The sequence below is a fragment of the Schistocerca americana genome, chromosome 5 (genome assembly GCF_021461395.2).
Source record: "Schistocerca americana isolate TAMUIC-IGC-003095 chromosome 5, iqSchAmer2.1, whole genome shotgun sequence".
Classification (NCBI taxonomy): Eukaryota; Metazoa; Arthropoda; class Insecta; order Orthoptera; family Acrididae; genus Schistocerca; species Schistocerca americana.
In genome coordinates, this window is record NC_060123.1 from 326663500 (window position 1) to 326677857 (window position 14358).

The 14358-nt window shown below is 37.7% G+C and overlaps 1 protein-coding gene across 2 annotated transcripts in view; it reads left to right on the plus strand.

The window, feature by feature from the left end:
- LOC124615982 overlaps nt 1-14358 on the plus strand; it is a 123083-nt gene that overhangs the window by 49182 nt on the left and 59543 nt on the right. For both annotated transcript variants that reach the window (XM_047144188.1, XM_047144186.1), the window contains exon 4: nt 11302-11476. In XM_047144188.1, the coding sequence (XP_047000144.1) occupies nt 11302-11476 (175 nt within the window). The remainder of the gene's footprint in view (nt 1-11301; nt 11477-14358) is intronic.

A 14358-nucleotide genomic window follows, 5' to 3' on the forward strand; every position in this document is an offset into this window, starting at 1 on the left:
CCTCCTCTCGCCTTGAAGATATCATTTTAGTTAGGTTGCATATCGGGCACTATCTTTTTAGCCATTGCCATTTGTTAAGTGGTGCTTCCCCACCACTTTGTACTCACTGTGCTCACCCTTTGATGGCCCACCATTTCCTTGTGGAAGGGCTTTTTGTTAACTGTTTACATTCTGGTGTGTGTTTGCGTTCTGAGTTATCTGCCATTTTAGCGAATGACGTGCGGGCTGTTGACCACATTCAATTTTTATCCATCATTGCAATATGGCGAATGCCATGTAATTTTTAGTTCAGTACCTCCACTTCTCAATGGTGTATTTTATAGACCTTTCACCACATCCCTGTTTTTATATCTCTTCTCTTCCGTCGATTAGAATTAACGTATAATCGTTTTTAACTCCTCTCTTTGTCTTTGTTGTTCTTCAGTTCTGACGTAGGCACATATGACCCTAGTTGTTTTTGCGCCCTAAAACAAAACAAAACAAACCAAACAAACAAAATTGTAAATCTCCAAAAGTTCTTCACTGATTGCTTCAAAATTTTGACACAACTTGCTTTCAAGTACATGCATGTTTTTATATATCTGTTTTTTTAATTTATATGATACATAAATAAATATGCAATGTATAAAGGGGAAACATTATTACTAAAAATTGTGATTAGCTCTTCACCAATTTACTTCAGATTTTTATGTAATACTGAAATGAACTTTTCAGTAGACTTGGGTTATAAATAATAGTGAAATGTTGTTAGCAAATAGGGAAGTTGTATTTATGGTTAAAAATACTACCACTGATTGTGGATTTGCAGTAACAATAAACCAGGCTCGAGGAGAAGGATAGATGGAGAGAGGAATGGGGGGGAAAAGACATAGAAAATGGAATGGTGGAGATAGACAGGGAGGGGAGGCAAGAGAAGATGGGGAGGGAGGGGGGAGGTGAAAGCTAGAGAGGAGGGACAGGAGGAGTTGGAGAGAGAACAGGGGGAGAAGAAGGTGGACACAGAAAGAGGGGGTGATGGACAAAGTAGGGGGGGGGGGGGGGGCGAGCAGAAGGGAGGAGACTGACAGAGAGAGGAGGCAGGAGAAGATGGAGAGAGAGTGGGAGGAGGTGATGGACAGGGAGGGGTGTAGAGAAGGAAGAGGAGGAGGTAGAGAGTGTGGGAGAGGAGATGGACCGGGGGTGGGGGGGGGGGGGGAGAGAAGGAGGAGATGGGCAAAGAGAGGGTGAGATGAAGATGGACAGAGATAGGTGGAGGAGGACATTATGAAGTATACTCAATTACCATACATATTGGAAACAGTGCTTTCTCGTTTCTTCGTTTTCCATTTAACCAGACTGAGCCAGAGTGACACCTAATTGGGAACAGATAGTTAACTGTGGTATTATCTGAGCAAGCATTATTCCTTGTGATATTAAAGAGACTTTGGAGAAAAGAGAAACAGGAAATATCAAGAGCTTAGATTTCAAACTGGTACTAAACACAGAAGGGAAAGCTGAAAGGTGTGACGAATATTGAGGATCTGTACAAAGCTGCATCCACAGCACACACACAGTAAAGCACCATGCCACAAATAAACACATGGCACAGACCAGGTCAGAACGGCACAGAATGGAGCAGTGTGTATGTAGGTGTGCAACAGTGTTCCATTATGCCCACGTGTGTGTCAATAAATATGGAAAACAAAAAAGGACATCCAAATGGGGCACTCACAAATGAACAGTTCCTTTGCTGTACCAGTGCAATGTGGAACTTGTTCATTGTTGCACGAGTGGCAGGTTTGATATCCACACCGTGGTGCTGTGGTGCACCAAACTTCCTTCCTAGGTTTTGTGCAGTGCAGTGTGGCTTGGCTGTTGTGGGCATGACTTAAGGGAAACAAACTTGAAGATAATATTGTAGATAGAGAAATAGGTGACGATGAGATGGGAGATATGGTATCATGAGAAGAATTCAACAGAGGAGTGCAAGTGGAGTAGACGACATTCCCTCATAATTACTGAGATCCTAGGAAGAGTCATGTATGACAGAACTACTTCACCTGGTGTGAAAGATTTATGAAACAGGCAAAACACCCTCTAACTTCAGAGGAATGTAATAATAGTAATTCCAAAGAAGGCAGGTGCTGACAGGTGTGAATACTGCTGAACCATCAGTTTAATGAATCGTATTTGCAAAATATTGTTGTGAATTATTTAAATAAGAATAGAAAAACTGGCAGAAGCCAATCTTGAGGAAAATCAGTTTGGGTTCTGGAGAAATGTAGGAATATGTGAGGCAGTATTGACTGTATGACTTACACTAAAAGGTAGTTGAAGAAAAACAAACCCTATATTTATAGCATTTGTAGATTTAAAGAAAGCTTTGGCACCGTGGGCTGCACTACACTATTTCAAATTTTGAAGGTAACGGAGATGAAATACATGAACCGAAAAGTTATGTACAACTTCTGCAGAAACCAGACTGTTTATAAGTATAGAAGGATGTGTAAGGAGTGCAGTAGTAGAGAAGAGAGTGAGGCAAGTGGCCTATCCACTATGTTATTCAATCAGAATATTGTACCGTCAGTAAATGAAAAACGAAAAAATTTTTAAGGAAACTAAAATTCAGGGAGATGAAATTAGAACTTTGATGTTAGCCAGTAACGTAATTCTCTCAAGGCCGGTAAAGTACTTGAAAGATCAGTTGAACGGAATGGGAGTGTCCTGAAAAAAGATTGCAAGGTGAATATCAGAAAAAGTAGAACAAACATAATGGAGTGTAGTAGAATGAAATCAGGTGATGTTGAAGTAATTAGATTAGAAAATGAGACACTTAAAGTAGTAAGTGAGTTTTGCTATTTAGGCAGTAAAAGACTGATGATGTAGAGAGGATATAAAAATTTGGGCTGGCATGATAAGAAAAGTGTTTCTGAGAAATAGAAATTTGTTAACACTGATTTTGAATGTAAGTGTTGGGAAGTCTCTCCTGACGGTATTCGTCTCAAGTGTAGACTTGTATGGGAGTGAAACATGGGTGATAGGCACTCCTTAAAGGAACAAAATACAAGCTTTTGACACAAGATGTTGTATAACGATGCTGAAATGTAGATGAGCAGATCATACAACATATTACATGCTACTGAATCAAATCAGGGAAACAAAGAGCTATGGCACAACTTGATTAAAAGAAGAGACCAGTTGTCTAAGGATTGAAGGCAATTGGATTTGTCACCCATCACTATGAAATTTTCATCTGCTTTTGTGTGAGAATATATCAGTTAATTCTTCTTCGTCTATGGGTCTTGAAGGTATATAAACTTGTGCTACTACGGTGGGTCTTGGCTCTGTGTTTCTATTGGCTGTGATAATGTGATCACTATTTTGTAGTAGTTCACCTGTATTCCAGTTTTCTTATTCACTATTAGTCCTACTTTTATATTACCCATATTTGATTTAGTATTGATAACCTTGTATTCACTTGACCAAAAATAATTATCTTCTAACCTCAACATATCCATTTCTCTTTTCAAGTTCCCTTACCTTTCTACCCGATTAAGGAATCATTTCACATTCCACATTCTGATTCATAGAATGACAAATTAGGTTTTTCTAATGCTAAGGGGTGTAAGGGGTGCAGTAGTCGAGAAGAGAGAGAGATGCAAGTGGCCTATGCACTATGTTATTCAATCAGAATATTGTACCGTCAGTACATTGTAGCTGCATGTTCTTGGCTAATATAATGGCAGTGATTTCCCCTTGATTTCAGCCATTTGCAGTACCTAAATCTAGCAAGACCAAGTGTCCAGTGTTGCATGGCAAGATCAGTAGTCAATCACCTAGATTGTTCCGCTTGTAATTACTGTAAAGGCTGCTGCCTGTCTTCAGGAAACAAAAGTTAGGCTTCTTCACAGAATCCCATCCAATTTGGTTGCACATATGGTATGACGGTCTACTATATCTCAGACACACACGCCACACCACCACCACCACCACCACCACCACCACCACCACCACAACCACAACCACAACAGGGTGCATGTTTCATTGGGGGGGGGGGGGGGGGTAGTAATAAATGTAGAAAGGAATAGTTCACTAATTGCGTGCATATGGGGTTGGGGGGGGGGGGATATAGTGTATGACAGAATTTGGTGCTAGGCAATAATGTTACATGAGCTGCCCATGAAACTTCGTTTAGAAGCACACACTGAGTGAGATGGCACACTGGACGGACTCACATTTGGGAGGACAAACTCATGACCGGCCATCTTGATGCAGCTTTTCTGTGATTTCCCTACATTGATTAAAGCAAATGCTGGGATGGTTCCTTTGAAAGGGCATGGCCAATTTCCTTCTCCATCCTTTCCTAATCTGAGCTTGCTGCACCATCTCTAATGCCATTGATGTTAACGGGACATTAAACCCAAATGTTCTTTTCTTCCTTCCTATAGCAGCACATTTCATTATACCTTTTTTATTCTTTTGTTTTGTTCGAATCTGTTGATACAACTAATTTTGTTTATTACTACATCATACAATGTCTTGTCTTGAGTCATTTCCATACAAATTGTTATCTTCTTTTTTTACTTTTTTTTTAAACAGCTGACTTTAGAAAATTTCATTTGTTAATCATGTCTTTGCTTACTATCTTGAACAAATTTGAAACAAATTGTAGCTATTTCTATTAAATGACCCATGAACAATGATATTATGATATTGTTACAAGAGATACTGCAAGTGTTTAAATTTTTTGAAATATTTATTATAACAATTTCAGATCCAATAAGTCACACTTTATTCCTAGTTTTAATTGCATGTAATGATTATCTTTAGATCTGATTAATCTAAGGTGACCATATTTTTGGAAGCCTAAGCTGGGACCAACATGGGTGCCCATACAGGAGGGAAAGGGAGGCCACCCCCCACCACCACCACCACCACCACCACCACCACCACCACCACTGATACAGTAACTACTCGCTACTCAGAATACAACAGCATTCTATAGTTGTTATACTTTATTAAAGTTTGCACTGAAATAAGAACAGGTATCCAATGACAATATAAAAAATGTAATATAAAACATAAGACACATTCACAGTTACTGTATAATAACGATGCACCAAAATATTAAAAGTTAATAAAGTATTTGATTATATAACCTTATACAACCTTAAAAATTCAGTTGCTGATGCCCCCATATTTCTGTGATGAATGAATTTTATTTAACAAACGTTTACTTTCTTTTAAGTTTAGGAAATTGTAGAATTCTGAACAACTCTGTTTCAGCTTAATTTTAACAGTCAGAATTGATATCAGTCTCTATTTTCATTAGAGTTTTGTCAGATGTCCACATCATATTCATCAAAGAAAAGACACACTCAACTGCTGCATTTGTACCTGGAAGACACAAATTCCACAATCCTTGAAATATTCTCGTAAGGAATTTGTTTTGATGTGAAGAGCTGAAATGTATGTACCCAACACATATCAGTGTCAGTTTTCTCTACATTCCAATTTTTTTTTTTCCTGAGGGCTGACAAACTGCTGAATATTAACAAACTCTTGAAATAATTCCTGCCTATTGATGTTACAGTTTGGCAGTATGTTTATGAGCGATTTGTGGCATTTTTATACCTCAGCCCATGTAGGTACATTGTAAAAAGACCCATATGAAGTTCGAAAAGGCGTTAAAATGATCTGTCCACTGCTCAATGTATTGTGCTATGCTATGATAAAATTAGCGATGGTTTCAGTGAACTTAATAAAGTTTATGTCACCCCTCAGATTCAAGTTTGTTTGCTTAAAGCACTTCTTACAACATGTGACACGAATCTGGTTTTTCGTTCTTCTGTCATATTCACTTCCAATTCACGAAATGCTTCTCCAACCTCTGCATATGTAACATGCTGGCCTTCTATCTTCAATATTTCTTGATTATGTAAAAACATAAAGATGGCTTCAGAACATGTATCTCCTCTGTGCCAAAGACTGTATTCTCACAAGTGTTGGCATCGGTGTGGAACGGCAGGAAAAGAACTAGCGGTGAGCGTGGTTGTTGTTGTTGTTGTTGTTGTGGTCTTCAGTCCTGAGACTGGTTTGATGCAGCTCTCCATGCTACTCTATCCTGTGAAAGCTTCTTCATCTCCCAGTACCTACTGCAACCTACATCCTTCTGAATCTGTTTAGTGTATTCATCTATCGGTCTCCCTCTACGATTTTTACCCTCCACGCTGCCCTCCAATGCTAAATTTGTGATCCCTTGATGCCTCAAAACATGTCCTACCAACCTATCCCTTCTTCTAGTCAAGTTGTGCCACAAACTTCTCTTCTCCCCAATCCTATTCAATACCTCCTCATTAGTTACGTGATCTACCCACCTTATCTTCATCATTCTTCTGTAGCACCACATTTCGAAAGCTTCTATTCTCTTCTTGTCCAAACTGGTTATCGTCCATGTTTCACTTCCATACATGGCTACACTCCATACAAATACTTTCAGAAACGACTTCCTGACACTTAAATCTATACTCGATGTTAACAAATTTCTCTTCTTCAGAAACGATTTCCTTGCCATTGTCAGTCTACATTTTATATCCTCTCTACTTCTACCATCATCAGTTATTTTACTCCCTAAATAGCAAAACTCCTTTACTACTTTAAGTGTCTCATTTCCTAATCTAATCCCCTCAGCATCACCCGATTTAATTTGACTACATTCCATTATCCTCGTTTTGCTTTTGTTGATGTTCATCTTATATCCTCCTCTCAAGACACTGTCCATTCCGTTCAACTGCTCTTCCAAGTCCTTTGCTGTCTCTGACAGAATTACAATGTCATCGGCGAACCTCAAAGTTTTTATTTCTTCTCCGTGGATTTTAATACCTACTCCGAATTTTTCTTTTGTTTCTTTTACTGCTTGCTCAATATACAGATTGAATAACATCGGGAAGAGGCTACAACCCTGTCTCACTCCTTTCCCAACCACTGCTTCCCTTGCATGCCCCTCGATTCTTATAACTGCCATCTGGTTTCTGTACAAATTGTAAATAGCCTTTCGCTCCCTGTATTTTACCCCTGCCACCTTCAGAATTTGAAAGAGAGTATTCCAGTTAACGTTGTCAAAAGCTTTCTCTGTCTACAAATGCTAGAAACGTAGGTTTGCCTTTTCTTAATCTTTCTTCTAAGATAAGTCGTAAGGTTAGTATTGCCTCACGTGTTCCAACATTTCTACGGAATCCAAACTGATCTTCCCCGAGGTCCGCTTTACCAGTTTTTCCATTCGTCTGTAAAGAATTCGCGTTAGTATTTTGCAGCTGTGACTTATTAAACTGATAGTTCGGTAATTTTCACATCTGTCAACACCTGCTTTCTTTGGGATTGGAATTATTATATTCTTCTTGAAGTCTGTGGGTATTTCGCCTGTCTCATACATCTTGCTCACCAGATAGTATAGTTTTGTCATGACTGACTCTCCCAAGGCCATCAGTAGTTCTAATGGAATGTTGTCTACTCCCGGGGCCTTGTTTCGACTCAGGTCTTTCAGTGCTCTGTCAAACTCTTCACGCAGTATCTTATCTCCCATTTCATCTTCATCTACATCCTCTTCCATTTCCATAATATTGTCCTCAAGTACATTGCCCTTGTATAAACACTCTATATACTCCTTCCACCTTTCTGCCTTCCCTTCTTTGCTTAGAACTGGGTTGCAATCTGAGCTCTTGATATTCATACAAGTGGTTCTCTTCTCTCCAAAGGCCTCTTTAATTTTCCTGTAGGCAGTATCTATCGTACCCCTAGTGAGACAAGCCTCTACTTCCTTACATTTGTCCTCTAGCCATCCCTGCTTAGCCATTTTGCACTTCCTGTCGATCTCATTTTTGAGACGTTTGTATTCCTTTTTGCCTGCTTCATTTACTGCATTTTTATATTTTCTCCTTTCATCAATTAAATTCAATATTTCTTCTGTTACCCAAGGATTTCTATTAGCCCTCGTCTTTTTACCTACTTGATCCTCTGCTGCCTTCACTACTTCATCCCTCAGAGCTACCCATTCTTCTTCTACTGTATTTCTTTCCCCCAGTCCTGTCAATTGTTCCCTTATGCTCTCCCTGAAACTCTGTACAACCTCTGGTTCTTTCAGTTTATCCCGGTCCCATCTCCTTAAATTCCTGCCTTTTTGCAGTTTCTTCAGTTTCAATCTGCAGTTCATAACCAATAGATTGTGGTCAGAATCCACATCTGCCCCTGGAAATGTCTTACAATTTAAAACCTGGTTCCTAAATCTCTGTCTTACCATTATATAATCTATCTGATACCTTTTAGTATCTCCAGGATTCTTCCAGGTATACAACCTTCTTTTATGATTCTTGAACCAAGTGTTAGCTATGATTAAGTTATGCTCTGTGCAAAATTCTACAAGGCGGCTTCCTCTTTCATTTCTTCCCCCCAATCCATATTCACCTACTATGTTTCCTTCTCTCCCTTTTCCTACTGACGAATTCCAGTCACCCATGACTATTAAATTTTCCTCTCCCTTCACTACCTGAATAATTTCTTTTATCTCGTCATACATTTCATCAGTTTCTTCATCATCTGCAGAGCTAGTTGGCATATAAACTTGTGCTACTGTAGTAGGCATGGGCTTTGTGTCTATCTTGGCCACAATAATGTGTTCACTATGCTGTTTGTAGTAGCTAACCCGCACTCCTATATTTTTATTCATTATTAAACCTACTCCTACTATTTGATTTTGTATTTATAACCCTGTAATCCCCCGACCAAAAGTCTTGTTCCTCCTGCCACCGAACTTCACTAATTCCCACTATATCTAACTTTAACCTATCCATTTCCCTTTTTAAATTTTCTAACCTACCTGCCCGATTAAGGGATCTGACATTCCACGCTCCGATCCGTAGAATGCCAGTTTTCTTTCTCCTGATAACGAGTGTGGTAGTTCTTTCAAATGTTCTAGTGTATAGTAAAAAGAATTTTCAGTGGTTCAGGATGGCAAAAAAAGAACTGGTTCAGGACAAAAAAATTGGGAACCTCTGCTTTAAGACATATTAACAGTTTAAAAAAAAAAGTCTTTATTTCCATTACCATTTGTGAGACACAGTACACATTTTTCACCTGAAACTAAAATATTTGTGTGAAATTTTGTATGGACTTTTCTCTTACTGTATTCCAAGTAGGAAAATAAAAATTCTGTTTCACCACGTCCAGATGACTTACTATACCTGTTCCTGCCGCCCACAACCTGTAAGTTACACATATTTGCTACGAATGTTTTCGTGTCTAGCTGTATGCAGAAACTCGTTTCCTACAAGTTAACTCGCAGTTGGCACCAGTGGTCAGTTTATTCGTACGAGATAACTCATAGTTGGCAGGCAATATGTTAAGCTCTACAATCTGGCACTACGTAACTTGATGTAGCTCTTTACTTAAAATGTAGCTAGTGAAATTTGAACTGCTGTACAAACTTCCATGGAACATAGCTAAGAACTTTTCTGATTAAACCTGCTGCCAAATAAAAAACCTGCATTAAAATTGGACCTTTCATTTGGAAGTTATGATGCCACTGACATACGCACACACAAACACACTTTAAACTTGTACCACCCCTGGGTCGCCAGTTAGTAAGGAAAAAAGTGTAGTAATAGTCTACAGCTCTGGCATCTGTACATCACATCCAAAAAGAAGAGCCCACTTCAGTCTGCGTGGGTGTGTCATATATCACAATTGAAAAAACTTGTTGCACTCTGAGAGATGATCCATGGTAATTGAGGGCTAATTAAAAGCAAAGTTACCACAGTGTTTATGAAACCAAAATATGAATATGTTTCTTACCTCTTTTGAAGTTCGGAACTGAAAATGCAGTGACATTTGGGCATTCCGAAGCTGACTGCAATCTGTATGCGCTGCAATACTCATGCCAACAAAACAATCACGAAAGGGCTACCACTAGGGAAATCTAGCTCAGTAACACCAACTTCAGTGGAAGTATTATTGAAGGTCTTGAACATGAACGCGTCAGCAGCCAGGTTGTGTAAACTTTAGGTTTGGGGTATGATATGGAAATAAAGTGGAAAACACTGTTACAATGCTAAAAATGTGAGAAGTGACATGTTGAAACATCCCATGATTGAGACTTCGATTTGATTTGTAAAATCCAGAATATCTACACGTCCCGGCTGAGCCCGGTTGGGACAGGGGGACAGGACTCCAAAAACTGGAACTGTCTTGGCCAAATCGGGACATCTGGTCACTTTAATTAATCACAAGTTGTTAAAAGTCAAACTTCTTTGACACTTGAGTGGGAATGCCTGGTGTAAAGTGCACCAGCCACAAATAACATTGTCTTGCACCATTCCATTGTTGTTGTACAATTGCATGCCTGTACTTATTTCATCGTCATTCATGTGACCAGCAGTAGTATGAAAATAAACATTGAAATGGGTGACAAAAAATTTACAATCCATGCAAGAAAATGACCCAGATTCGGGCTAGCAGTGCAATCCGACAATGAGGCAGTTGTCTATGACATCATGAGTAATTGAACAAGTGTTTAGCAGGAATCTGATGCAACAATGTTGTTTAATGGTCCAAGGAGGACATTGCTGTGAGGTAACACTTGAACACAGGAGCTGAGTGATATAATGAAAGTTTGTTTTGTTATTGTTTAATTAAGCAGTGATTTAGCTCATATAATACAAGTTTATTTTATCATTGTTTAATTAAACCAAGATTAAACTGTAATTTCACTCATACATTTTTGCCTTGATAACATGAAGACAGCTATTCTTAGACATGTAAAAATTATGAGTCGTGTCTGCTTGTGTTACGAAAAATCGGCACGCCTGCTTGAGTGTTAAAAAGAACATAGTGAAAGCTGTAAAGTAAGGGCAACAACACAATAGTACACCTATGACAACATTCTGTAGCTTCTAGCATTTTAATAAATGACAGGGACTTTTGTCACAGGTGTACTATTGTGCTGTTGCCTTTATTTTACAGCTTCCACTGTTTTTTTTTTATTTTTTTTATTAAGAAGTTTGACTTTTCACAATTCATGATGAATCAGATATGAAGATGATCATTACATGTGATCAAAACTAGTTATCAAGTTGACTGATTGTGACTCAGGCTGTTTTGATAAATATTATAAAAATGTTTTGTTTTTGTATGCTCATTGCAGTATACATTGGCCTCTGGAGTGCATGAAGTACATTGTGCTTAGTTATTTTAAGTGAATTGCAATTCAGATATTTAAATTTCTAAACTGTCATCTTGGTACATTGCCCTGTCATTTTTTTTTCCTTCCAGACTGTACGAGTCATATAAGCGAGTCCAAAAAGTAAACCAAAATTTGGAAGATAAATTATTAAGAATTGTTGATAAATGTGAAACAGAGAAAAATGCTTTAGTTCGTGAAGTTGCTTCATTAAATCAACAACTTACGGACGCAAGAGTCAAAGTGAATTACCTGCAAAATGAAAATGTAAGTATGTTGTGAACTGTCATTTCATTACCTTTATCATTCATGAACTTGGATGTCATGTAATAAAATTGACATGATTAGTGGGTAATGTGAGAATGGTAAGGCTAGATGAAGTGTACTGGGACTTGGATTCAACCCAAGAAAAGATGAATGGAGAAGTTATTTAAGAAAACGAAAGTATGGAGAAGCTTTGTGTCATTTGAATATCCCTCTATGCTCTTATAGTTAAGGTAAAGGAACAATCTGCATTACAAGACTTGTAAATGTTGTTATGTGATTCAAGCGTGTGTGGGGGTGGGGCCGCAGGTGCGGGCATGTCTGCGGGCGATTGTGTCTCCATGTCCTCAGGACAAGTCATAGACATTTTCTCTGGTGTTTTGACAGATATTTTCAGTTCACTTTTGCAATGTGTAGAAATAGTCATCTGAAACAAATAGTGCTCATCATGTGTTTCAGGCAACGCGCCGTGATAACAGAAATTTACGGTTTGTTTCATGTTGTAATAAAATGTTTTTCTTAAAGTGGGATTTTTATTGGCCATTTAATAGAACTGTTCCAAATCAGTGTGTTCACGATGACAGTAAAACATTAAGAGTATTAATTATGACAGCAGTGATTAAGCAGTGCTGTTGCATGGTAGTAGTACATACAGGGCAAAATGGGCAAGGAATCTTTAGTTATTATTTATTTGCCACTGATCATTTTACATGAAATATCATCATAATTTTATCTTGGAACTCATCCATTTGGCTCCTTTTGCATACAAAATATTGGGAAATAAATAAATAAATGAATAAATAAATAACAAAAACTGTTTTGCATCAAGGTGGACTCGCAGCTCCCATATTGAAGTTTCATATCACATCCCAGCAAGAAAAATGACACAAGTCAAAAAACCGCAATTTTTAGTTTGTCACTGAAAAATATGTGTGAAGTACTCCAGTGTGCACAAAAAATATGATGTAAATTACTGCTAACGATTTTTACTTGAAATTTAAAGGAAGCTTATACTATTCCAATTTAAGTTTTATAGAGTTAATTCAAATTGGACTTTTCTTAAGTATTGCATTGCTGATTTATGTTACTCTTTGTGCCAGGGTGTGATAAGTAAATAACGATAGTGTAGTCAAATTAAAGGATACAACTACCATGCTAAATAATAAAATCAGTATCGTCCATATCAGATGGAAGAAGATGATGATGATGATTGATGATGATGATGATGATGATTGGTTTGTGGGGCACTTGACTGCACGGTTATCAGTGCCCGTACGATTTCCCAACCTTTGCTCAGTCCAATTTAGCCACTTTTGTGGATGATGATGAAATGATGAGGACAGCACAAACACCCAATCATCTCGAGGCAGGTGAAAATCCCTGACCCCGCCGGGAATCGAACCCGGGACTCCATGCTTGCAGATGAAAGAGAACAGCCCCAATCTTAAATATAAAATCAACAGTGTCTATATCATAGAACTCTTTTGTATTGCAATTTTGTCATATGATGACATGGTTGGACACCGTGGCTGTTATTTGAAGACAAATGTTGGTGGTTTTGAGACAGCAACCAGCCACAAATTTATTTTGAGTTCCTTTATTCAAAAAGTACCTTTACTGGTTTTGAATTATTAAGATTCATCATCAGACGGCTTTCATGCTTTCATTAGAATATGTGCTGTTTTTATGCTTTCGCATGCAAGACAAATAAACTGATAATGAAACAACTACAAACAAATAATAGCCACTAAAATGGTGAACTTAAAGATTTCAAAAATATTAACAGCAAACTAACTGAAAGTAAAGCACTCATAGTAAAGGTTGACAAAGGAAATTCTTTAATCGTAATGCATGAAAGAGAATCCTACAATAAAATTCCAAACTAAACTCCATGAGATACTACAGAAATGTACCTTTTTACTGAACAAATATGAAGTATGTAACTGTATATCAATGAATCCCTCAGCACCAAAACTGCGTGCACAGCCAAAAGTTCATAAAGAAAATTGTCCCATTTGCCCGATTGTTAACCCAAGAAACAGCTCAGCATACACCATAAGCTGTAATCTAAAAGACCTCATTACCAAATACTATAAATTTTAAAATAACTGCACCATACATAACACACATGAACTCATAAGCTTAATTAAAGACATCCACATCCCACCAACAGCTAAATTAGCATCACTAGACATAGTCAACCTATACACAAAAATCCCTGTCAAAGAGACTATTAACATTATAAGAAACAATCTGCTTAGATATAAGAAAATTAGTATTGCAGAGGTCTATGAACTCACAGAAATACTTACACTTAGTCTAGAGCATAATTACTTTAGCTTCAACAACAAGCTGTACCAACGACATGATGGGAAGTAGCTTGGCTGGGATATTGGCTGATATTTACATCAACCATATAGAACAAAAATTTTTGTCAACCAACCAGCACATCTCAAACAAAATTATCTACTACAGAAGATATGTTGATGAAACAATCGTGCTTTTTGATTGTACAAACAATGAAATTGATACATTAGCAGCAGATCCAAACAAAATGCACAAAAATATTAAATTTACAGTTGAACATGAAACTAATAAAAGCATTAACTTTCTTGACTTGAAGATATGTAATAGTAACCATAAACATCAATTTAGCATTTACAGAAAACCTACCATCACAGATGTGAGTATTGACAACTCATCGTGCCACCCTTGCCAACAAAAAATGGCGTATTTCGAAGCCATGGTACATTGAATTAAAAAAGTACCAATGAGTGACACAGACCAACAAAGTGAAATAAATATAATTAAAACAGTTGCTCATAATAATGGATATAAACCCATAATAATAGAAAAATTCCACAACAAAATGCAAACAAAAAACA